The sequence below is a fragment of the Sturnira hondurensis genome, unplaced genomic scaffold (genome assembly GCF_014824575.4).
Source record: "Sturnira hondurensis isolate 20B ecotype Veracruz unplaced genomic scaffold, ASM1482457v3 Scaffold0002640, whole genome shotgun sequence".
Taxonomy (NCBI): domain Eukaryota; kingdom Metazoa; phylum Chordata; class Mammalia; order Chiroptera; family Phyllostomidae; genus Sturnira; species Sturnira hondurensis.
In genome coordinates this window covers 839322-865615 of record NW_028075271.1, presented here as the reverse complement: position 1 = coordinate 865615, position 26294 = coordinate 839322, and the positions used below count along the sequence as shown (strand labels likewise).

At 43.0% G+C, this 26294-nt stretch overlaps 1 protein-coding gene across 7 annotated transcripts in view; it reads right to left on the bottom strand.

Moving 5' to 3' along the window:
* Positions 1-26294, bottom strand: part of ITSN1 (intersectin 1) — a 182514-nt gene that overhangs the window by 73949 nt on the left and 82271 nt on the right. For all 7 annotated transcript variants that reach the window (XR_005065676.1, XM_037040584.1, XM_037040582.1 and 4 more), the window contains 7 exons: positions 23169-23306; positions 21486-21598; positions 18238-18500; positions 13453-13602; positions 13224-13364; positions 7622-7709; positions 7351-7490 (listed from right to left, as the gene is read on the bottom strand). Coding sequence is in view for 6 of the 7 variants with exons in the window: in XM_037040584.1 (XP_036896479.1) it covers positions 7351-7490; positions 7622-7709; positions 13224-13364; positions 13453-13602; positions 18238-18500; positions 21486-21598; positions 23169-23306 (1033 nt within the window). In the remaining variant the exon portion in view is untranslated. The remainder of the gene's footprint in view (positions 1-7350; positions 7491-7621; positions 7710-13223; positions 13365-13452; positions 13603-18237; positions 18501-21485; positions 21599-23168; positions 23307-26294) is intronic.

Below are 26294 nucleotides of genomic sequence, written 5' to 3'. Positions count from 1 at the left end.
AATTAAAGACAACAAAGATTTAGAAACAAAAACACAACCAGAATAGACAAAAAACTGAACTGTATGGGAGTCCAACAACCATTTAACCAGACCGGTAAGCGGGGCGGAGTCGGCGACCCTCTGAGAGGAATCAAGGCAGGAAAAGGTTGTGGCAGCCAGACCCAGGAGCGCGGTGGTGTGGGGCTGACCACGGTCAGACATTCACTTGCAGATAAACCAGGCAAAAACGGGCAGCAAGACAGACCACGCAACCCAGGGCCCCAGCGATGGGAAATAAAGCCTAAAAGCACCGACTGAAAAGGTACCGGCTTGTGAGAAACGGCAGAGGGGACTGCTATCCAAGAGAGCTCGGAACAAGCACCACTGCTCCCTCTCTGACCCCGCCCCCACATACAGTGTCACAACCGAGCAACGTGCGTTGACCAGCCCTGGTGAACACCTAAGGCTCCACCACTCATATGTAACAGGAATGACCAGACCAAAAATGGCTCAATCAGAAGAAAAAATCAAAGCCCCATAGCCAATACTTTTAAGTGACCAAGAAATAGCCAACCTATCAGATGCATAGTTCAAAATACTGGTGATCAGGATGCTCACAGAACTGGTTGATTTTGGTCGCAAATTAGACGAAAAAATGAAGGCTACACTAAGTGAAATGAAGCAAAATGCGCAGGGAACCAATAGTGATGGAAAGAAAACTGGAACCCAAATGAGTGGAGTGGACCAGAAGGAAGAAAGAAACAACCAAACAGAAAAGAAGGAAGAAGCAAGAATTCAAAAAAATGAGGAGAGGCGTGGGAAGGGGAAGAGGGAGAGCAACAAGTAGAAAACTTATTTGAACAAATAATAAAGGAGAACTTACCCAGTCTGGCAAAGGAAATAGACTTCCAGGAAGTCCTGGAAGCTCACAGTGTTCCAAAGAAGGTGGACCCAAGAAGGAATACACCAAGGCTCATCGTAATTACATTGCCCAAGGTTAAAATGAAGGAGAGAATTCTAGAAGCAGCAAGAGATAAGGGGACAATCATCTACAAAGCAGTTCCCATCAGACTGTCACCTGGTTTCTCAAAAGAGACCTTACAGGCAAAAAGGGGCTGGAAAGAAGTATTCCAAGTCATGAAAGGCAAGGACCTACATCCAAGATTGCTCTATCCAGCAAAACTTTCATTTAGAATGGAAGGGCAGATAAAATGCTTCTCAGATAAGGTCAAGTTCAAGGAGTTCATCATCACCAAGCCCTTACTATATGAAATGTTAAAGGGACTTAGTTAAGAAAAAGAAGATAAAAAATGTGAAAAGTGAATGGATAGCAAATTCGGTTCTTAATAACCACACCTAAAACAAAAGCAAACCAAGAGGACAGCTAGATCAGGAGTGGAGCCATAGAAATGGAGATCACATGGAGGGTTAGCAACAGGGGAGTGGGAGAAGGAGAGAGAATGGGGGAGAAGGTACAGAAAATAAGTAGCACAGACAATGGGGAGAAAATAGGGGGAGGGCAAGAGTAGTATGGGACATGTAGAAGCTAAAGAACTTATGACACATGGACATGAACTAAAGGGGGGGAAGGTGGGTAGGAGGGGGTGTGCAGGGTGGAGGGAAATGAAGGGGGGATGGGACAACTGTAATGACATAATCAATAAAATATATTTTTAAAAAAGAAAGTATCTGTAGAAGATCATTGATAAAATGCACTATTCCTCAAGAATAGACAAGTGTTACACTAACATTTTCCTACTCACTAGATGGTTCTTAAAGAAAAGTTTACATGAGTGACTTTGAGAGGTCCTAAAAACAATCAATGAAGTATGAAAAAAAGTTTAACTGGAAATCAGGAGGTCAGGGGGAAAGAGGTATCAGGAGACAGGGGCTGGACAGAGGGAGGCACCAGAGAGAGGGGAAAGGGAGGGGCTTCAGTGGGCAACCAGCAGAGGAGACCTTGCGGGCAGGAGACAGCAGGACGAGGCGACTGAAGTGCACACTGCTGAGCTGTTTGCGTGAGGGCAGCAGCCCTGGGCACCTGACTCCCAAATGACGAAGGGCACCTGGGACAGGAGCTCAGCTAGGGACAGGGCATGGAAGGCCGAGAATGGAGACCTGAAAGGGATAAGGAAGCCTCACTCTGATGGTTTAAAGTTCTAAGAGGCACCCAAATCAACACCAGAAAAGGGAACTCCACTGTGCATTATCTTTCTCACCGCCACACCATGGGATGTAAAACTTTAATGTGTTTAAAATTCAGCAGTATTGCTTTTAGTAGCAATTTGGAACCAAGCACAAATAGTATTCTCTAATAAATACTATTTTATTCATCACATAAATAAAAAATGTGATGAATATTTTGAATTTGCTATTTCAGAAACAGATAAAACAAACGGGCCAATTCCTGTGGTTGGCATAATATGCACCCTTGGCTCCACTTAATAAACACCCCTTCGGGGGAAAAGCACAACCGCAGCGGACTGACGTCACCGCAGCTTTCCGGTGCCGAGAGGCCCACAGTCAGCCCCCGCGCGGACGGGGGCCGGCTCTTCTTCCGTCAGCCAAAAGGCGAGCGCCCTTTAAAAGAAGGGTAAGAAGTGACGGAAAGATTCACTTTATTCCCTATTTTAAAATTTCATCTTCAACCATAAAAAGTCTTAAACAGAAAGAATAGTTTACAGAAACAGCTACAATTAGAAGGTACTGGACCAGGAACAAAGAGACCTGGATTCTAACCCCAGGTGCCTTTTTTAAAAGGTTGAACTTCTGAGAAGGCAATCTCTAGAACACAGGCGTATGCACCAAAAACTAGTCAGTGCCTTGCCTGCCAGTGCCTGCCAAGGAACTGAAGCACAATGGCAGTTATTTCACAGTGCCCGGTGATTTCTTTCAGGGAAGACATTTTTAAGGTGACAATCACTCTGGAGTCATTAACTTCTCCATTTAGGAAACGAAAGACCTATTGGGAGAAGTAGCTGAGAAAAACTTCACACGGATTAGATCAACTCCTCCTGTGGTCAGCCTCATTGAAGCGGTCCTGAACACATGCTACCTCTCGTCACAATGATTTCTCCATTACAGCCAAAACGAAAACAGACCTACTAAGAAATTACTAAGACTCAAAACCCGGGCTCTCACTGGTGGCTCTTCTGAGAACCACCTCGTGTTCCTCTAGCACCGCAACGGCTTTCTGCGTGTAGTTCAGGAACAACAACTCACTTCTCAGATACTTCTCTAACAAGACGGTACTGAGTGCACAGCTCTGCTGATTTTTCTTCGGTGGGTTCTGTTCACGGGTATGATGTTTTACACTGGATACAGTGTATAATAATTTAATACTATGTCCTAATAAAGTATAACACCCTTCTTAGGAAAAAAAGAAATGACTAAACATGCATTCAAGAAATTTTAACTACATGTTACAAACAAAAATATGAGAAAGACAAAACTCCTATAAAATGTGTAGTATATATAAATTAATTAGGGTTTTTATCATCAATAATAGGTACGAAATTGTGTGACACAGCAGTTTCTTCACTAGGGTCTGTGAATTGGTTTTGGGTCCATACACACTATCGAACCGCATGTAACATGGGCAGAGAAGCCTCTGATTCTCAAAGTGGGTCTTTCATCAAACAGATTATGAACCACAGTAAGAAAATGACTGGCAAATAGATTCTGTCTTGTGTTAAGATAAGTGACAATCAGCTTGCTTTTAACTTTATTCCTTCAACCAAGAGGAAAAGTCATTTATTTCCCCTAAGGAATTAAGATATTATCACCATGCCCTGGCTGGTGTAGCTGGTATAATGGATTGAGTGCGGGCCTGCGAACCAGAGGATCCCGGTTCGATTCCCAGTCAAGGCACATGCCTGGGTTGCAGGCCAGTTCCCAGGAGGGGACACACGAGAGGCAACCATACATTGATATTTCTCTCGCTCTCTCCTTCCCTTCCCCTCTAAAGATAAGTAAATAAAAAATATTTTTAAATAAGATATTATCACTGTAAAACATCTTTGGCCATCTATGGCATACAGCCAAAGTATTTCTAAAGCAATAAGCTTAACAAATTAAATACTCAAGAAGATAAACCTGGCTGGTGTGGCTCAGTGGTTGACTGCTGGCCTGCAAATCAAAGGACTGCCGGTTCGACTGCCCAGACTGGGCAGTCTAGGGCACATGCCTGGGGTGTGGGCCAGTAGGGGCAAGTGAGAGGCAACCACACATTGATGTTTCTCTTCTCCCTCTTTCCCTTACCCTCTCTAAAATATAAAAGAAATAAAATCTTAGAAAAAAAAAGGAGGAGGAGATGCCCTGAGAACATGGCTCACTTTCAAGTTTACTGAAGCCGGTTGTTCCAAGGCTTTGCCAGGGGCACAGAATCACCGGATTTAAAAGCTGATTCTCTTTCATTTGGTTTTAGAGAAACTCACAAATAGATGTATTATGTGAGGTGATATTACTTGAAAACTAAAGCATCCATCTGAACAATTTGAGAGGATCCCTTTTCACAAACATTACTTTGCATAAATGCTTGTAAAGAGAGAAAAAATAGCAGTAAGCAGTCTATGAAAGAGCAGCAATTAATGGAAATTTATTGCTAATTTGATTGTGTAACTCTGCTTCCGGTTTCTGCCTCAGGCTATCTCAGAAAGGAGAGACAGAAACAAACACACCCTGACTACCTGAAATTCATGAGCTTGGCACTGGGAATCAAAATAAGGACACATCTCTTGTATTTATAATAATCTTCAGTGCTCATATTCGACTGACCTCAAAGAAAATCGATCTAGGTATCAGCATGAGAAACATCGGGGATTGTTTTGTCTAAACCTAATACCCACAGAGAAGTACTTTTATATAAACATCACTTATTTCTCACCCAGGGATACTAGGTAGCACAAAATACCATAATTTTTATAAGGCCTTTGAGTCTTAAATTACAGTAAGTTATCCTAATTAGTTGCTTGTAAAACAAATTAAAGCGATTTTAAAAGCCAATCACCAAACCCAATGAGGACAGGGGAACTTGTTTGTATCTGTGTGGAAAAACCTGAAAAATAACTAAGTATTTCAAAACATAGAAACTGTACCAAAATCAAGGTAAACTGATATTCTACTTACCACAAAATTATAAAATTTATTCATTCTTGATACATTAGAAGTAGGAGTACAAAAACCATATTGACTGGTTACTTAAATTCCAAGAAGGAGTATACTAACATTTAAAGAAATATTTAAATGTTACTTCTAAATCTGAAGTCAAAAGCCAACCAAATAGAAGTCCCGTTCCCCATGGCACAGGCTGGCCGCAGATGCACCCAAGGGTGCCCCAGGAGAGCCAGAGACGAACGCACTGAGGCCCGTGGGCATGTGTGTGGGTCCGGAAACAGGTGGATAGAAAGGGAACAGGGCTGGAAAACCTGACCCTCTCGGCAACAGGAACAGCTAATTAAGAATCTTCTCTCATGTCTCTCATATCACCAGAAAGAGAAAAACGACTCTATTTTGTCCTGAAAAATCTGAGTTTCCCCAACAAGTCTTAGCTTTATTTACAAGGCAATATCCCATTATTTTAAGTGCATGTAATTCTGAAGGACATAACTGTCAGAGGTTTGGCTAGCCGACTGGGATGGCACAGATTCTATCACATAACATCTGTCAGCTTTTTTGAGTCTTGGGAGTGTTCTGATTATTTTTCTACATTCAAGGAATCTGTGTAAAGTTTCTGCACTCACAAGCTGCTGAATGAGAGAATTTTATTCCTTCTGTGCAGAAGAGGTCTTTTCAAAAATGATCATACAGATAAGATAAAATGGAATCTTCAACAAAATAGGACAGTAAACCATGGAACAGCCAAACACGAGTCTACCGATAAGGGAAAGCGATGGTGTTACTTGAAGGCACACCGACTCCTCTGGCTGCCTCTGCACGTCTTCTTTCTGGATGCTTCCCTTTCCTTCCTTGTCTCCCTTTGCATGCATTTCCCCCCGACTTCTATTCTGCTCTGCAGTCCTTTCTCCAGCTCTTTTCTTTTCTCCTGCCTGCTAAACATTTTGCCTTTCCTGCCTTCACAATGAATGAGCCGCCGTGAAAGCACGTGTTTGAAAGCAAGAGCATACAAACCTCAGTTAAGCCAAGGACCTTCGTCACTATAGGTGGCTTTCTCACTTCAACGACTGAGTTCCTAGGAGCAATTTCTAGGACATATATAATTATAGGCAGAACTTTTGTTTCTAACAGCCTCTCGTGTCATATGCACACGCATGTACACATGTGCATGCACACACACACATTCTGTGTAAGCATGACAGCAAAGTGAAGAAAATCACTAAGTTGGCTCAAATAAATTTCCCCTAACAGCACTTTCCTAGAATTGTACAACTGAGAAAAGTTCATTACCCATTATTCTGGAAAAAAAAGAAAGGCACAAATATCTCAAGCTCAGATGACTAGATAATTTGGCCAAGAATCTCAATTCCAAGGTCAACTAAAAATCTCTAATATGCATCCTAATTTTTTTCTATTTCTGTTAGGAAAAGGAAAACAGGAGTTTTGGCTTTTTCCTAGCTACAAAAGCTAAATTAGCCAAAATTAAGTATAAAAGATTTTAAGCTTGAAAATGAAAGTATTTGGGAAAAGTATAAAATCCAGTTTTTATAAGAACATAATTACTAAAAATTCCACTATCTACATAAACCTCAACTACATGATCGCTGTTGACGATGGCCGAGCCGCCTGCAGTCTGCTTTCACTGGAGCCAACGTCCTCAGGGGGAGGGGGTGCAGGCACGTGGGAACCACCGCCGCATCCCCACGAGCCCTGGCGCTGTGCGAACTTGACTGTGTGACTGCGACAAAACCATCCACCTCTCTGCCCCGAGACATGGCAATTACTCTACTGAACAGTAACGCTTTAAAACAGGAGGTAACAAAACAAAGATCTACATTCAAGGACAATCCTGAAGGTGAGAAGTGGCAGACCAATTCTTAGCTTTAGAAGAGAAAAGGCCCTTTTTAGCAGTCTCCCAAGAACACGGGAGAGGTGAAGACCGTGGAGCCCAGCTTCCGGAGTTCAACCTGATGTCGTCATCAACGGACAAGAGGACGGAGACACGTAAACACGAGATTCCGGTGAAAGACAGAGGCCGTGTCGGGGCCACGCACTCAGCCATGATTCACAGGTGCCGATTCATTTTTACATTTTGGATCATACACTGCTCCTCAGGAAACGTGAAGACTTTCACAAAGGCTGACCGACCAGCACAATACATTTTTCTGCCTGGGGGTCAATATCAACTCATCACCTAACCAGTTAGAAAAATTAGAGGGCAGGACATAGGTGTGCGGGAAGATGCGGAATAGTTACCTTCAGCTGATTATTGAAAATATCAATCTCCTGTAGTTTTGATCTAGTTTCTTTTTCAACTTCATCCAGTTGGTCTCGGAGCTGCTGACGAGCTAGTTCTTTTGCTTCCACGGCTCTTTTGAGTGTAAGAAGTGAATCTCCTATATTAGGAAAACATTGTGAGATAAGAAAAAGAAACTGGCAGTGAGGAAAATGGTTTTTCATATTCTTCCAGGCAAGGGAATTCCTGTCAGTAAAAAGCAGGACAGGCAAATTTAAATTAAACACCTACTGTGCAAACTGTTTTGCTGAACTTGCTTTAACTGATCACCAAGTATCTGTTTTTCTGGAATAAGCCTTCCGAGTGTCTGCTGGGCCTCCTGGAGGGAAGGAGGGAGACGACAGTGAGTATTGGGAACACTTTCCTGTCGGGACTGAACGGCCAGCGGGCAGACAGCCACAGCCAGCTTTCTGTCCCTCACGGCTTCTTCCAGCCCCATCCCAAGGCCTCTGGGGTGAAACTGCATTTAATCACTAGTTAGAGAGATTCCTGTTTTCTGCCCAAGGAATTAACTGTTTGCCAAATGCTTTTCATTGAAGTAGAGTTAAGACAAGCATAGCTCCCTTGGTATTTCTCAAATTTTTGTTGACTTACTGCCTATTAATAAGCTCTAAAAAATGTACTCAGTGGAGGAAACTGCAAATGATGAACGATCTCTCAGCTTGGACCCAATGTGACGGCAATGACCCTGTGGTTGGTAAACTGCCTCGGTAGTTGAACAGAAACCACTCTGTCCTGAACTTTGATACTTAATAGGGCTCAGCTGAGGTTTACCACACACCTTAAGTTGAAAACACAAATCAAGGAGATTTTTAACCACTAGAATCTTAGCTACCACAGGTTTTTCCACCACCCGGGACAGAGCTACAATTTTAACAAGGTCCACAAAAAGTCTTGGGCCAACTATTCTTTAATCGACATAGAAAAAAACCAAACCACACGGTAACAGGGTACTGGGAGTTTTCATGGATAACTTGTCAAGCACTGTATTTGCTTAAGTTCAACTGAAATTATCCTATACAGTTTGTATACATTTCAGTAAAATGCCAGGCAAGGAATATTTAACTTCTATTTCTATCTTGAATTTTAAAAGATCTCTATAACTGAATTTTGGTTGAAAAAGAGAACGGCCTTAAAACTCCCGTCACATGTTCAGTCCTTTGTGGAGCGAGCATCCTTAGATACAGACTGGCTCGTGGGTTACAAATCTTTCTGTGCTATTTGTCCGAATAGTGGAGAGATTTATTAGCTCAATAGGGAGGATTTGGAAGCATCTTCTCATAGGAAGAATCCACACACACCCTCCTCCCCCAATCTGGACAAAACAGAATATAGACATCAGACCGTTTTCCCCAAAAGCCAACTGAGCCGCTCTGATCTGCCCTAAACTGAGGCAAGGCCAATACCAGAGTTTCTTTCCTAACCTAAACAAACAATTAAGTACTAAGATGAAGCTTGGCTAGGGTCACTCAGCTTGTTTCACTGAGATAAACATGACATCCCAGGTTCCTAAAACAAGTCAATGAGAAGGACAACCTGACTCGTCTGCGTAACACGGGTCCGCTGATTCCAGTGAGGAAAGGGAACCAGTGAGTCCTCACCCACGGTGCCCCTGGGCTTCTCCAAACTGTTTCACTCCCCCTCTCTTTCAGGAACACTGACTTGTATTTCAGTATCAGTAAGTGAGCACACTAAGTATCGACCTTTAATGAAAATGTGTCTGGTCACAGAGCATTTAATGAGCTAATATATTTTCCAAAGGAATATTTTATGAAACTTCTGATAAAGAGTTGATGACTTATAAAGAGCTGGAACACAGAAGAATACACTTTTAAAAAGTGTGCACGTTTTTTAATGTTTTTAAACAATTTCTAGCATGAACATCTCATGCTATCCACCTCAAGTCCTACCCCAGTATCTCCTTCTGATTACGACTTCAAAACACATGAAACAACATGACAGAAATGAAGGAAAAAGCACACAAACTTAGACACATGACAGATTTCAACACCCATCTCTCAGCAGCTGAAGGAAGTCACAAAGGACGGACTCACTGACTCCATGAGTCAACTTGACCTGAATGACGTTTAGGGCCACCCCACCCGACTACAAAGCAGCGCACATTCTCCTGAAATGACATGAAATATTCAACAAAACAGATCATATGCTGAGCCAGCCAGTCAGTCTCAACACAGTTAAAAGGATTAAGGATTGAAACCATAAAGTACGCTCACAGATCATAACGTAAACAAATCAGTAATTAGTAAATAGCTGGAACAAATCCAAGTATCTGGAAACTAAACAGCGTAATTCTAAATAACTCATCAAAGGAAAAATAACAAAGGAAACAAAAAAAGATCTTGAATTGAGCATGAAAACACAACATACGAGGAGCCTGTGCAGTACGGCTAGGCAGCGCTAGAGGGCGTTTCCATCGGAAATGAAGAGTGGCCCAAACGAGGTGCTATAAGCTTTCACCTTGCGAAGCTAAAAATAAACAAATTAAACCAAAAGTAGATACAAGGAATAAAAAGCCTTGGTACATGAAATAGAAAACAAACACACCATAGAGTGGAGTGACTGAGCAAAAAAGAAAAAAAAAGAGTAAAGCACGCATGGATACTGCCAACAGTATGGTTTGTGTGTGTTGGGGGGGGACCTGCGGGGGAGTGGAAAGGGGCGTGGGGGGACAAATGGTGATGGAAAAAATACAATGAGAAATGTAAACAAATTCAGTGTAACAAGTAAACGTCTAGCTAGACTGACAGAGAAAAGAAGGGAAGGAAGAAGGAAAGGGAGCCGAGGAAGAAGAGGACGAGGTGGAGAGGGAGACAGAGAGAGGAATTTTCAATCTCAGGGATGAAAGAAGTGGCATCCTAAGGAATAATAATAAGAGAATATTGTGAACAACTTTATACAAATAAATTTGACTACTCAGATGAAATGAATAAATTCACTGAAAGATAGAAATCATCAAGAGATTCAAGAAGCACGAAAGCTGAATAGCCCTGTATTTACTGAATAAAATCTGCAATTAAAAGGGCTACCACACAGAAAGATCTTAATCCACAAAGCTTCACTTGTGAATGCCACCAAAAATTCAAAGAAATACCATTTCGACATACTCACTTTTAGAAAAAAGAAAAAAAACTCTCCAACTTACTTCTGTGTTTAGCGCCCTGACACCAAACCTAGACAAGGACAGTTAAGGTCACACGGAATGGAGAGAGACCGAACCCTGCCCTGCTAGACCGAGATGGCGCACACCAGTTCTGTTCAAAACGGTACTGGAGGCTGTGCCCAATGCAGTTAAGGAAAAAAACAAAAACAAGAAACACTTAGGGATAAACTTTACAAAATATGTACAGGACTTATACACTGAAAATTGCAAAACACTGTTGAGAAAAATTTATAACAACCTAAATAAAACTGAGAAATATACCATAAGACTCAATACTGTCAAGTTGTCAATTCCTCCCAAATTTATAAATTTTATGAAACAGCAATCAGAATTCTAAGTGTCTTTGTAAAAACAAGCTGATTCCAAAACTTATGTGGAAATGTAAAGGACCTAAAATAGTGAAAATCATTTGGGGAAAAAAAAAGAATATCGAAGATCTCATAGCAGCTGATTTCAAAAATTATTAAAAAGCCACAATCATCAACAGACTGAGGTCCTGGTGAAAAAACAGACACAGATCCACAGAACAGAACACAGTCTACAAAAGGCCTTCAGAAATATGGTCAACCGACTTTCAACAGCTGCCAAGGCAATTCAGTGGGAAAAGTGGTAGTGTTTTCAATACATGTTGTTAGAACAAGTAGGTAATGGTATGGGAAAAAATGAACCTCATCTCTTACCTTATATTTATATAAAAATCAACCTGAAAGTCATCATAAACTTACACTTGTAAAAAAACAACAACAAAACTCCTGGAAGAAGCCCTGGCTGGTGTAGCTCAGTGGATTGAGCGCGGGCCTGCAAACCAGAGGATCGCAGTTCGATTCCCAGTCAGGGCACATGCCTGGGTTGCAGGCCAGTTCCTGGTTGCCTGGCAGAGGCAACCATACATTGATATTTCTCTCCCTCTCTCCTTCCCTTCCCCTCTAAAGATAAATAAATAAAAAATCTTAGAAAAAAAAAACTCCTGGAAGAAAATGTAAGAGAAAATATCTATAATCTTAGGCAAGCCAAAGATTGTTTTCTATATTGAAGACAAAAACCATGAACCATAAAAAAATTAACAAATTAAACTTTATCAAAATTTCAAACTTCTGCCCTCTATAAAACATCATTGCAAAAACATAAACACAGACTGAGTAAAAATATTTGCAAAGCACATATCCAACAAAGCACTTGTTACAAGAACAAAGAACTCTGTGACATAGCCCTATAACAGAGGACCTGAGATCCGTTCACGGAAGACACACAAGAAGATACATGCCAACACACATACGGAGTGATGCCCAGTGGCATTAAGCCTTCAGGGAAATGCAAATTAAAGCCAAGTGAGATACTGTTACACACCAAGCAGAAATATTAAAATTAAAAATGATAACAATACCAAGTGTTGGCAAGGATGAGGAAAAACTGAAGCAACGATACTCTGCCGGTGAGAATGTAAAATGTTACAACCACTTTGAAAACAGTTTGATAGTTTCTTATAGGGTTAAGCATACAGTTACATGACACAGAAATTCCACTCCTAAAATTTACCAACAGAAATAAAACCCATTTCCACATAAAGACCAATAAATAAACGATCACTGCAATTTTGTTCGTGAAAGCCCAGAACTGGGAAAGAACCTAAATGTCAATCAACAGGTGAATGGATAAATGAAGAAATACTACTCACTGATGGAAAAAACTCATGATTCACTCAACAAAATGGATGTCAAAATCATCACACTGACAAGGTGAGATGAAGGTTAAAAGTCCAAAAATAATGATACGCAGAACAGCATCTACATGAATTCAATGCCCTCTCCCAACTCAACAACTGAAACCAACAGGTGACACCATGACAGTGCGGTGCCAACTTTGCACTGGTAGTAAAGTGGAAGGAGCACTCCACTGTGCCTCCAACTATATCTATCTATCTATCTATCTATCTATCTATCTATATCCATGCTCCCCCTAGGCACTTACACTGCACTTCTTCTCTGTCACTGTCACGGAAAAGCCACAGCCCTGCGATGGACTGCGGGTCCTACGTGATGCACCCCACCCGCACCCCACCCACACCAACCACAGCGGTCTCCTTGCTGCAGACGCGGGAAATGGGCACCACGGTTCCCCGACCCTGGGCTGGCTCTGCTGCACGTCCACACGGCTCCTCCACTCATCTCAAGTCCTTGCTCAGAGGGAGCCTCACAGAGAGGCCTGTCCGGACCACCTTATCCACAAATCAGAGCCCTCCCTCCTCCCATCTCTTCCCTACGCACTCTTCGTTGTCTGAGAGAGGGCATACCGAGTTTACTCTGTTAGTGTCAGTCTCCCCTGCAGAGAGAAGGTGAGGGCCTCACCCCCGCTGTTCACGCTGGTCCCGCAGGGCCCATGCGGCCACCTGGCCTGGCAGCACTTGGAAAGCATGTCTGAGTCTGCCTACCTGACAGCCCATGCCTGCACGGACCCTGTCTGCTTCACTGCGACTTCACGCTGGTCCCGCAGGGCCCATGCGGCCACCTGGCCTGGCAGCACTTGGAAAGCATGTCTGAGTCTGCCTACCTGACAGCCCATGCCTGCACGGACCCTGTCTGCTTCACTGCGACTTCCCTAGGACGTGGTGAAGGCTTGATACAGACTGAGCTTTCAAGGCACATACTTCCTCACCTGTAACTGCTGCTGCAGATGGGTGATTTCAGCAATTCTCAGCTCTCTGGATTTGTTTGTGCTCTCAATTTCTTGCCTTTGGGTGGTCAGTCGACATCTGATATCCTGAAGTTTTCCTTCAAGTTGATGCTTTTTATCATTCTTTAACAAATGAAAAATAGTAAGTATTATTACCATTTTGATTGTTTGATGTTAATACAGTCCCAAAGCATAATCAAACTTCACTCACAAGAGCTTCTAATTCAAATTCCAAAGTCTTTTTCTTTGCTTTCAGAACAACTATGTCTTCTTGTTCCTTGTTTCTTTGGTTTAATAGCTCTTGTCTTCGATTTCGTTCCCATTCAAGCTGCCGCTGCCGTTCGAGTTCTCGTTTTGCAGCCTGTTAATGTGACACACGTTGAAAGATTTACCGATTTTTCAGTTCTCGTGCTATACAATGTCTCTTAATAAATGTTAACAGCTAGTAAGTCTTTTCTGTTAAGGACGAAATATTTTTAAACATTACAAGAAATTCTATTACAAAAGAGCAAAACAAAACTTATACAAATACAGTATTACTTCTAAGGAACAAAGAGAATGTTTATAAAGGCTATTATATTTACATAAAATGAGAACAGACAGGCTCATTTGACCATTAGAATTGAACTGTTTTTGCCTTCAGTGCTTGATGGGCCAAATAAAATTGTTCCTTCTTATTTACTGACTCATAAAAAGAGCAAAAAATGTCCTAAATCTAGTAAAATCAAACCGGACACCCAGAACTGAAAAAACAAAAACTTTCTTCCATCAAACGACAGAGCAGTAAGCCCCCCTCTTTTTGAAAGTTCACGTCACATCGCTTCACTTTTAGGAAAGACCTACATCAGTGCCTGTTTTCACTACCCGAAAGAGATCTGAGAGCATTCTCGCTTTTACGGAAAAGAAGAGAAAACGAAAACAGCACTCAGTGTTCGTTCTGCAGAGAGCCGTTATAAGAGCAGCACAGCCCGGGCAGCAAGAGTGGCCCTGCCGAACCCCGACCCCGGAACCACACTCGGCATCCCCACGCCAGCTGCCAGGGCTCTGAACTGTGTCCGTGAGCATCTGCTGCTTCGCCTCCACTTATTCTGCGCATCGTCAGCAACACATGTCCGTCCTAAGGTATCAGAAAGGCCTAAGAGAACTTATAAGGGCGTTTGGCTTAGTATAAAACTAGATGTAATTAAGCATATTTGGTATGATTTGGTATGATCCGGTAGGTTATTTTATGGGTCTGGGAACACTCAGACATTTTCCCTGTAAATTAACAGCAATTGCTTCTATACTTTATGCCATTTAAGTGTATGAGAGGTTTTACAGGAAGACTAATCTTAAAAGCTTGTGACCTTCATCACCCAAATCATCCATTTCCGTTTTCTCACAGCAGATTCTGTAATCTCTCTGGCGACATCAGCTTTCAAAGCTCTTTGGCAGAGGACCTGGCAAAGCCCCTGGCGTTCTCCAGTGCGATTGCTTCCTGTGTGCCTGCTACCCCACAAGTGCCTGGCACGGGGTGGATGCCTATAAACAATTCCAAATAAACACTCTAACTTGTTTTCTTTGTCTTACATTGAGGAAGGGAGGGTTATCTGTATTTTGGTTGTTCATTCTGGAAATTAAAATCCTGTGAGGACCTGCCTGAATATAAGACAGCCTATGCTACAAGTCTTCTAAAGCAATCATCAAAAGTTAAAACCAAAATTTTTATTTTTTTAAAATTTCACATCTTTAAAATACATCTCATTCACACAAGAGAATCACGGCATTGCTTCTGTGGCAATATACTAAAACTGGAAAGACAGACCAGAGATTAGCTTGGCCCATAGCCAGGGATGGTAGTCAATTTTGGAACCCTTACATACAGTATAGGGAAGATTTCCTAGACATATTTTTTAAAGTGGAAAAAAAGGAATAATATTAGTATGATACCATTACAGTGGTTAAAAACAATCACAGCAGTCAGGTCAAGATGGAGGCATAGGTAAACGGCACGGCTGCCTCCTTGCACAACCATAGCAAAAACTACAACTAGACAGGGTGTGGCTCCGGTCCAGATTCATCAGAAAATTAAGCCGTATGGAAGTCCGACAACAAAGGAATTAAAGAAGCCACATCCGCCTGGACAGGTGGGAGGGGCGGACTGAGAGGTGTGGAGCGGCACTAAGAGGCACAAAGATGCAGAATGGGCAGTCCTACACCCACGTGTGGTGGATAAAAATTGGGAGGGACACCTCAGGAGCAACAGGCCCCAGCCCCGCACCAGATCACCCAGCCCAGGGTTCCAGCACCAGGAAGATAACTTCTGGCTATGAAAACCAGTGTATGTTGGGGCAGCAGAAGAAACTGCACGATTCTCAGGAGTCTCCTCTTAAAGGGCCCGCAACAGACTCAGGACTTACACAGACTCACTCCCTCTGAGCTTCAGTACCAGGGCAACAGCTGGAAGGGCACCAGTGCCATACGGGGAGAAATTGAGGTGACTGGCATCAGGGCGAGTGCCAGGAGGCAGCTCCTTCCCAGACTAAACCACAGAGGCCAGGCAGTGGCATTGTCCTCTCTCCGAACCCTCTCCTACACAGAGCCATAGGGCAACTACTGGGGTTGCCCCGCCCTGGCAATTATCTAAGGTGCTCCTCCATCTAACTTACTGGTGCACTTTTCTCTAATAGGCCTCACTAAGACAGGGAGTCAAAGCAGCTCTACCTAATACACAGAAACAAACACAGGGAAGCTGCCAAAACGAGGAGACTAAGATACATGGCCCAAATGAAAGAACAGAACAAAACTCCAGAAAAAGAACTAAATGAAATGGACATAAGCAATCTATCAGATGCAGAGTTCAAAACACTGCTTATTAGGATGCTCAAAAAACTTACCGGGTACTTCAACAGCATAAAAAAGACCCAGGCAAAAATGAAGGTTACACTAAGCGAAATAAAGAAAAATTACAGAGAGCCAACAGTAGAGGAAAGAAAGCCAAGAATCAAATCAATGATTTGGAACAAAAGGAAGAAAAAAACATTCAATCAAAACAGCCAGAAGAGCCCTGGCTGGCGTGGCTCAGTGGACTGAGCACCAGCCTGGGTTCGATTCCCAGTCAGGGTACATGCCTGGTTTGGGGGCCAGATCCCCAGTAGGGGGCATGTGAGAGGCAATCATACACTGATGCTTCTTTCCCTCTCTTTCTCCCTTTGTTCCCCTCTAAAACTAAAATCTTAAAAAAAAAAAAAAAAAAAAGCAAGAAGAAAAAAGAATCTAAAAAAATGAGGATAGGCTAAGGAGCCTCTGGGACATCTTCACAAGTACCATCATTTGAATCATAGGGATGCCAGCAGTGGAAGAGAAAGGGCAAGAAATTGAAAATGTGTTTGAAAAATAATGAAAGAAAACTTCCCTAATTTGGTGATGGAAATAGACATACAAGTCAGGGAAGCACAGACAGTCCCAAACAAGATGAACCCAAAGAGGCCCACTCCAAGACACATCATAATTAAAAGGCCAAAGGTTAAAAATAAAGAATCTTAAAAGGAAACAATTACCTACAAAGAAGTTCCCATAAGACTGTCAGCTGATTTCTCAAAAGAAATTTTGTAAGCTAGAAGGGACTGGCAAGAAGTATTAAAGCCCTGGCCAGCATAGCTCAGTGGATTGAGCACCAGCCTGGGTTCGATTCCCTGTCAGGGCACAGGCCTGGGTTGCAGGCCAGGTCCTCAGTAGGAGGCATGTGAGAGGCAAACACACACTAAAGTTTCGCTCCCTTTCTTTCTCCTTCCCTTCCACTCTCTCCAAAAATGAATAAATAAAATGTCAAAAAAAGTATTCAAAGTGATGAAAAGCAAGGACCTACAACCTAGATTACTCGATCCAGCAAAGCTATCATTTAGAATGGAAGGGCAAGTAAACAGCTTCCCAGAGTAGGTCCCAAAGGAGAGGTAGAGCTAAAGGAGTTCATCATCCCCAAGCCATTATTGTATGAAATGTTAAAGGGACTTATCTCAGAAAATGATCAACATTATGAACATTAAAATGGCAATAAATTCACAACTATGAACAACTGAATCTAAAAAAACAAATAAGGCAAACAACCAGAACAGAAACAAAGCCATGGGTATGGAGAGCATTTGGAGGGTTATCAGATGAGTGTGGGAGGGAGGAGAAAGGAGAAAAGGTGCAGGGATTAAGAAGTATCAACTGGTAGGTATGAAATAGACAGGGGGATGTTAAGAACAGTATAGGAAACGAAGAAGCCCAAGGACTTATATGTATGACCCATGAACATGAATTGGGGGGGTGGAACTGTTGGAGGGAATGGGGTGGGTACCAGGTGGAGGGGGGCAAAGGGGAAAAATTGGGACCGCTGTAATAGCATAATCAATAAAATGCATTTAAAAAATTACACTAAATCCCCAACTTTTTTTTTTATCACATAAACCTTTATATTTCTATGTATGTACATAAATGCAAAAATAAATAAATAAATAAATGCAGAGGAAAAAAGCCTGGAAAAATACTTAACTGGTATCACTGGTTTATTATAAGACTGTCTTATGAAAAATTCATACATGAATGCTTATAGCAAAATTGTTCATAATAGCCAAAAAGTAGAAACAACCCAAGTGATGAATGGGCATGTAATGGGATGTTGTTCAGCCATAAAAAGGAATACAGTACTAATTCGTGCTGTAGCTTGGATACACCCTGAAAGCAGTCGAATGTGAGAGCCAGACACAGAAGGCTACACACGGTATGACTCCATTTACAGAAAACGGCCAGAGCAGGCAACATTTATGGGCAGAATATAAATCATGGGGGGGGGGGGGGGTTAAGTGCTGATGAGAGAGGGAGGGAAGGGGAGGAATTGCTTAATAGATAAGGAGTTTTGTGGGGTGAATGTATTAAAACTACTGAACTGTAGAGAAACAAAGGCTCCTAACCCATCACTTGACCGGCTGTGAAAGGGGCGCGAAAGCACGCGGCCCCGGGCTGCGCAGCTCACCTCGCGCCGCTCCACCTCCTTGCGCCGCTCCTCCTCCCGCTGCCGCTCCAGCTCCCGCTGCTTCTCCAGCTGCTTCTCCAGCTCCAGCTGCCGCTTGCGCTCCTGCTCCTGGCGCTCGCGCTCCTTGCGCTCCTGCTCCTGGCGCTCCAGCTGGGCCAGGCGCTCCTGCTCTTTCCGCTGCTGCTCCAAGAGGGCCTGTCTTCGTTTCTCCAGTTCCAGATTGCCGCGCTCAAAGTTCTCACGCTTCTTGTCTTCAAATGTGACTTTGAAACAAGAAACCAGCGAAGATGAAAAGTCATGACATCCAGCACGCCACCATAGAAGGAAAGTCTCAATGGCACAGGAGAAAACTTGTGGTATGAGTGGACACAGGGACCCTCTAAGCGTCCTTTCTGCTGGTGCCCGGTTCGTAAACACTGCGACGAGGCCCTTCACCTAGCCCCTGGACTGCACAGGCTCCCCTCCATAATGGATGCTGTACCAGGGTGTTCAAAGCACCCAATCCTGTTTCCATTTGAGTCTTTCCCTAGTAGTGTTGCTAGGGAACATTACATCTACAGCAATCTCCTCTCCCTCATGCCTACTCTGCCCTCTCCTTCTGCATGACCTCCATTCACCAAATGCCCCCCCAACTCTCCTGTACGGTGAACTCCTCCCTCTCTCCCCTTCGCCTATAGTGACACAGATGTATCTATTCTAACAAACAAGACCGTTTCAGAGAGTGGAGGCAGAAGGACCCCGTATTTCACACTAAGGAACAAGCCGTGTCCTAACCATTATGTAGATCACATTCAGTAAATAATTTTGTTCTAATCCATTATTCAATTTCCTTCTTTGGGAACACCAATTATGTATTTTAGGCTATTCCTAAGTCAGTCGTTTTTTTCCCTCTAATCCTTGCTAACACTTTGTTTACATTCATTTTATTTTACTTTTTTTTTTTTTAAGAAAAATCCCATCCTCCACGTCGCTTACTAGTTTTTCAGCAGCATCTGTTACTCGGTTTTGTGTTTCCCTCCTCGCTTCTCCCTGGCCCCAAGCCCAGCCAAGGGAAACCCTCCCTGCCAGCCTGTGCAGCGTGCGTCCCCACTGTCCCTGCTCTGGTTCTAGAGCTGTCCCTTCACTCTCTCTCGAGACCTGCAGCTGGGAGCATCCTCACTTGGCCACTTCCCGCATTCTGGTCTGGCCCGGGCTGCTCCAGCTGGACCCTCCTTACACAGGGCAGCCGGACATTAAAGAGCAGAGATGGCAGGCGTGTTCCGGCTGTCGCGTTCTTCTTGCTCTTTTAGTGGTTTCAGGAGGCAGCAGCCCCTTTACCGGTCACCTTAAAACTGAGTCCCCTCAACCTCAGAAAGGCATGAAGTGCTGACACGTGCTGTAATGACTCCCACTGTACAGCCAGAATAGGTAAATCCAAAGAGACGGGAGGCAGACCGGTGGTTGCCAGGGGCTGGGGAGAGGGGAGAATGGGGAGCCCCTGGGCACAGAGTTTTCTTTTAGGGGGTGATAAAGCTTCAGAACTGAAGAGTGGCGGGAGTTGCACGACACTGTGAATGTTCTAAGTGCCACTGTGATGGACTGAACGTGTGGTTCCCCCCGCCTCGATTTGTATGTTGAGGCTCTAACCCACCAAATGTGACAGTATTTGGAGGTGGGGCCTTTATAATTAGGTGTGAGGGAAGGTTGGGAGGGTGGGGCCCTCACGATGAGGTTCGCGGCCTTATAAGAAGAGGAAGAGACAGCATTTTCTCTCTCCCCAGTGCACGACGCAGAGAGGCCGTGTGAGGGCCCCGCAGCAAGGCAGCCATCTCCAAGCTGAGAGAGCCCCAGCAGGAGCTGAACTCAACGGCACCCCAATCTCGGACTGCTGGGCCCCCAGAACTGTGAGAAACGTGCCGCCCACACTGTGGTACTTTATTACGGCAGCCCAAGCTGACTGAAACAGCCACCAAACTGCCTACTTTAAATGATCAATTTTTGTTATGTGAGTTTTACCTCAAAAAACCCCTGATAAGTCCCTATACATCTTTTAAATTCCAGTATCTGGCCCTATTTCTCATATACAGGAAGCACATAATAAATGGTTGTTGAAAGAAAAACTGCACAAACAAAAAACTGATGATCACTGCCTGTTCAAGCTTTAAATGTCTACCACCAACAGATAAAGAACATGCCACATTCTATGGATTCCTGTCCTTATTTTCCTTTGAGTCTTTGCTCTTATTATTATCAGCCTGAACTGCTCCTCCATCCCACATGTAATAACCTCATTCATCTTCAAGTTGAACTTGACTGTGCGCTCGACCACAGAGTGTAATTCCTTGCATCTCTGCCAGCCTGCGACACCCGGCCAGGGGTGAGCCCTGCCCACTCCGTAGTACTGTCCGCAGGGACCTACCACACCATGCACTGCCCTGACGGCTGTTCACACAGATGTCTTGGATCCTCATTTATATTATAACCCTCTAGAGGGTGTAGGCCATGTATTATTAACATTTAGATTCTTCACTGTACTCAACACACTTCCACAAAGAACATTTTCACTAAGCGATTTAACAGTGAACAAAAAATAATTCAGTTTAAAGAGGATACTGAGAAAACTAGGTCCTGAGGAGGTCAATTAACCATGAAGCACTTTGAAATGTAGCAAAACAACACTAACAAAGTTTTTAACACAAAGAGACTTCATCATGAATTTCACTTGCTCTTGGTATCAACTATTATCACATCATTAAAAATTCATAGCCACCCTAGAATATTTTAATAGTATGATGGGTTTATCATGATAAATGAGGATTATTTACAGCAGGTTCACATTACATTTAAAATAGCTTCTTGTTTTTAAGGAGTTTTCAATTCTCCCAAACAATATGAGAAAATAACAGTAGCAATTTTACTTCCTATTCTCGGTGATTTAAGCAATCTCCTTAAAGGCTTATCAATTTGAATGCTACATAGATAATATTCCTAAGTTTTCTGTTCAGTAATTCATAACCTGATTTCCATTTAAAAGCTAGAACACAGGTACATGAGCAGAGTACATAATGTTCATACATATATATATATATATATATATATATATATATATGCAAATCCAACAGTGTATTCAAAGTGTCTCCTTTCTAAGGCCAGTTAAAGGAATATAGCAAGAACGTCAATAAAAAGCCAGATTTATTTCTACCTCTACCTTTGCCTTAGAGATAGAAGGTATATAGCATGATATAACTCAAGTATCAAGACTGCCATACCAGGTAGTTTCTTTTCTAGTTGTTGTTCATCTTCTAAAACCGGTTCCTCTGGTAGCCTCTGGTCTGCAGAGGCTGAGCTTATGACCGATACGCCACTGCCTGACCGGACTCTTCTGCGGTCATGAGAAAGAAGAGAAGAGAAACAAATTAATGTAAGCTGTCTAGGTGGAAATGAGCAAGTTATGAAAAATAATTTTTAATGATTATGCTACATATCATGGCACAGTGACAAAAAAGATATGATCCTCACCATTTATAAAGAGTTTTTAAAAAATGAATATTTGAACAGCATCAGACTCTGAATGCCAAGCTTGTTCAAACGTTCAGAACCACAACCAAAATTAGGATGATTCTAAAGAAATGAATTAGTGAATAATGGTACAGAGGCTAGAACGGTGCCCAGGACACAGGAAGTGGCAGGTGCTATTACCGTCGCCCTTTCACGGAGGGTTAAATTCTGCCCAGGGGAGAAGAGCGGATCAGCTGATGGAGGGGCGGGGGGGGGGGTCTCTTTTCCTTTATAAAGTCTCTCCATTTTACTTCTTCATAAACACATGAAATGCCCACCCTTCAAAACCCTTCAAACAAAGCAGTTAGCGATTAGTTTCACTTTATACACTAACCTTGCATTTTAAAACCCTATTTCTCATATACAGGAAGCACATAATAAATGGTTGTTGCAGTTTTAAATTGTGGAGGTTTTTTTCTTTTTCTTTTGTTTTGTTTTGTTTTAATCAGCTTCCAGTCTCTCAGAGAGTGTGGGGCTGGGGGTTTCACAGACCAACTGCCCGGCTGCCGTTTCTCTCTGCAGTCAGCGTGCATGTGCAGCTGGCCCCTGGTCCGTGCACGTGCCCGCAACGGTGGCTGTTTCTCTTACTCTTATGGACACTGTTCTCTGCTGTTTGGCCTGACGTTCCAGGAATTCGTACAGACATTATCTTTTGCTCACTCTTCTTTGTGTTGGTTAAGATCTCTTATCCGTCTTTTAACGAAGTCGTTTGGGAGGGGTGCTTTGGGGTGTGGAGGCGGAGGACCCCCGTCACTGCAGACTCCCCCACGGACCCTGGTCTGCTCATTCGACATCCCTACTGAGACGAGGCTGCAGATAAGACACATCTGCTCCAGCTCCCTTTCTGATTATAGTTTCTACATTGCCAGCATTTTGTTGCCTCTTGAATGTGTAGAATTTATAGACAGAATCTTTTTGCTTTATTTCAAATATACAGGTTGACATGGTTTCACTTTGCTAAAATTGCTGGTGAGCTCCCAGTATATAGATTGGTACCAAAATCACCAATCTTTTGATGTTTTCCTAATACAGGCAGACCTTGTTTTATTGCTCCTCGCTTTACTAGCTTCACAGGTTATTGCATTTTTTTTTTACAAACTGAAGAAGGTAAGACCCTCTAACCGGCAAAAAGATTATAATTTGCTTTATTGTGAGACCTGCTCTGCTGTGACAGCCTAGAACGGAGCCCACAGCGTCTGCACAGCCTGCCCGTCCGCACTGTAAGCACCAAGGAACACTCCCAGGATTAGCACAGAACCCAGATACGATTTTCTTGCATTCATGGATATCTGATTTACTTGCCAGGAAATGACTCTGAGATACAGAGCCAACAAAGCCAAGTTTAAAATTCACAAACTCTGCACAGTCTCTTGTGAAAGCCACATGTCCCTTACCTAAAAGAAGGCGGAATGCACTCTGGAGGCAGGACGGGTGGCAGCGGCTGGCCAGACATGGCCACGTCAATCAGGTGCATCGCGAGGATAAACTCTTCCGCTGTGAGTTTGCCATCTTGGTCAATGTCAGAGAGATTCCTGTTCAACAAAGAGTTAGTTGCAATCTAGTTTCTCGGAAATGTGTGCTTGTTACTATCCATGCATGAATAATATAATGTTCTATCTTCTTAATTTTGACTGTAGGCCAATCGAATCTCTCTGTGTCTCAGTTTATAAAAATAGTACCTATTTCACACTACTGGTGCCAAGATAAAACGAGAGATCCACATAGTTGAAATGGTGGTCAGCATTCGATAAATGTTACCTATGATACAATTACACTCTTCTCAATCCTTGCAAGCCCATTTACAAGGTATAGTACTTTCATTCTATACATATTTAAATACTATGCTCAGCAAGCTACTGGGTCAGATAGTAAATAATTAAGCTTTGTAGCACATAGTCTCCATCACACCGAGTTCTGCCCTTGTGGCAGGATAGCAGTCACAGACAAAATATAAACTAATGGCCAGGGTTGTTTCTACCACAAAACTGCATTGACAGAAACACGTGCAAGCTCCCTGGGCTCCGCAGGGCAACCCCGGATCTAGGCCTACACGGTGGGCCTTTATGGCCTCCAGCCACCGGTAAGGCGTTTTCTGCTCTTTAGTCTCAGAATTCAATCCCCACAATTCTTCGTCATCAACTTGCTCTAGTGGCTGTTTACAGTAAAAAGACTGTTCTGGCAAGTCCAAGAATGTAATTGTACTTGACTTGTGGGCACCAAGAGAGGACGCAGAACAGCGCGGCTATTCCTGAGAACGTCAGTAAACGACAGATGCTACATTGGGAAGCTGGCTTGGCTGGTGCCTTGAATCAAAATGCTCCTCTTAAATCTGAAACTTCCTCAGGTAGCATAAACTCTTTTTTGTAAAGGTGTAAAATTTCCACCAGGAACATTCGCACCTTTGGCGAGCACGTCCTGCAAGTTCTGAACACACTGTCTGTGTATGATCACCACTATATACCAGAGCATCAGCACCAAAGTCCCCACATCTGTGCAGTCACCCCCTTCCCCTGCCCCCAGCCCCTGGTCACCGCTGATCTCCTTTGTGTCCTTCAGTGGTGCCTTTTCCAGATGCCACACTTGTTTTTAAACAGAACAGAGGCACAAACAAAACCCCCACCTGCTGTGCCTTGGCCTCCCCTTTCCACGCCCACTACCAGCTACTCCTAGGTAAACCCGATTAGAAGGCAGTCCAATTCTTATCCCCCCGTCTGCCTAAATAATGGTTTGATCCTCACTATTTAAAATATCTTTTTATTGTGTAGGAGGAGAATATAATGAAATCCTAGTATGAGAAGTCTGAAGTATTTTTTCAAAGAAGGCAGGTTATAAATGAGAAACAAACACTCCAATATATTCTAAGGTGATGAGAACTTAATAAACTGACAATCAACCTCCATAAACGTTAGATCTTAAGTTTATCCTTCAGAGGGCCCGAGGAGACCGGTACATGTCCAGGCCTGCAGAGGTCTGGGTGTGCCTCAAACATGCGATGCCTGTTAGCTGGTCCATTATAACGCTGCTACAAAAGGCAGACCCTCTGGTTCAAAGCAGAAGGAACCAGGGTGGGGACGGGGGCGACACTGGAGCTCGACCCCTTAGGAAGCAACTGCATCGCTGCACTCTGCAGCAAATCGCAGACGTGGACTGGAAGCAGCACACACCAGGTTTACTGCAGGGGCAGAACCAACGCCTCCTGCATAACTGAGACACAGTTCTTCAGACACCATCCTGGTTAACATTCACATGTAAGGAACCCTGTAGGACTCGGGCGCCACTCAACCACAGCTGTTAAAGATCATTACAATTAGGCAAAGATCATTGCAATTAGACAAAGACAGCGATGTGCCTCCTGGCGAAAGCGCACAGTCTCATGTCTGACGTAGTCTTGCAGAAAACAGGGAGGGTACACTTGTCAATTTCTGGAGACATGTTTGACTGTCACCTCTGGGGGTGGGGTCATGCTGCAGGTATCTAGTACGTAGAGGCCAGAGATGCTACCCAAAGGCCTACAATGCACCAGACAGCCCCCCCCCTCCCCGAGAAAACTGTCAAGGCCAAATGTTAATCATGCTCAGGTGGAAAAACCTTGCTCTAGATGTGACTAGCAATCTACAGAGATTACAGGAATAAATGAACATCACAAGGAATCAATCATCAAAAGTTAGACTATAACCACAGGATCGCGGTTCGATTCCCAGTCAGGGAACATGCCTGGGTTGTAGGCCAGTTCCTGGCAGGGGACACACCAGAGGCAACCATACATTGATATTTCTCTCTCTCTCCTTCCTTCCCCCTCTAAAAATAAATAAATAAAATCTTTAAAAAAAAAAGTTAGACTATAAGAAACTACCAGACAAATGATCAGCATTTTGGTGGGGGAAGGAGAGGGGGCGAGGAGTGAAGAACAAGACAAGAGGGATTTATAGGTTAAAATAGCCTTAAAAGATGCATCTACCAATTCCTACAAAATATATTTATTTCAATCAACCATAAAAAAATTATGAGGCAATCTAAGGAATTTGAACACTATCTGATTAAATTAAGAATTACTATTAAATATTTTAGGTAGACTCATAGTATTATAGTCATGTTGGAAAAAAAAACCCATCTCTTCTGGAGATAAAAGCTGAATTATTAGCGGATGAACATGATATCATGACTGACATTTGGCTCTAAATAATCTGGACAGAGGAGGACCAGGACTGGCCACAAGTTGAGACTTTGCTATTTTATAAGTTCTTGAGAATTCACTGTATCAATCTGTTTGCTTTTGCATTTTTCAAAATCCAAAGGGGAAAATATAAGACAGGTAATCATTATAAGTCAGAAAAATTAGGCACATTCCTTAATTCCTTATTTCATAGATGAATTAAGCATATTCCTGAATTCCTTAATTCATAGATTAATTAAGCATATTCATCTCTACAAATAATGGTATTAATCTGTATTTTACTGGTAAAATAGTAAAATCAGTATTTTACTGATGAGACCCTACTAATTTAAGAAATAAAGTTTCT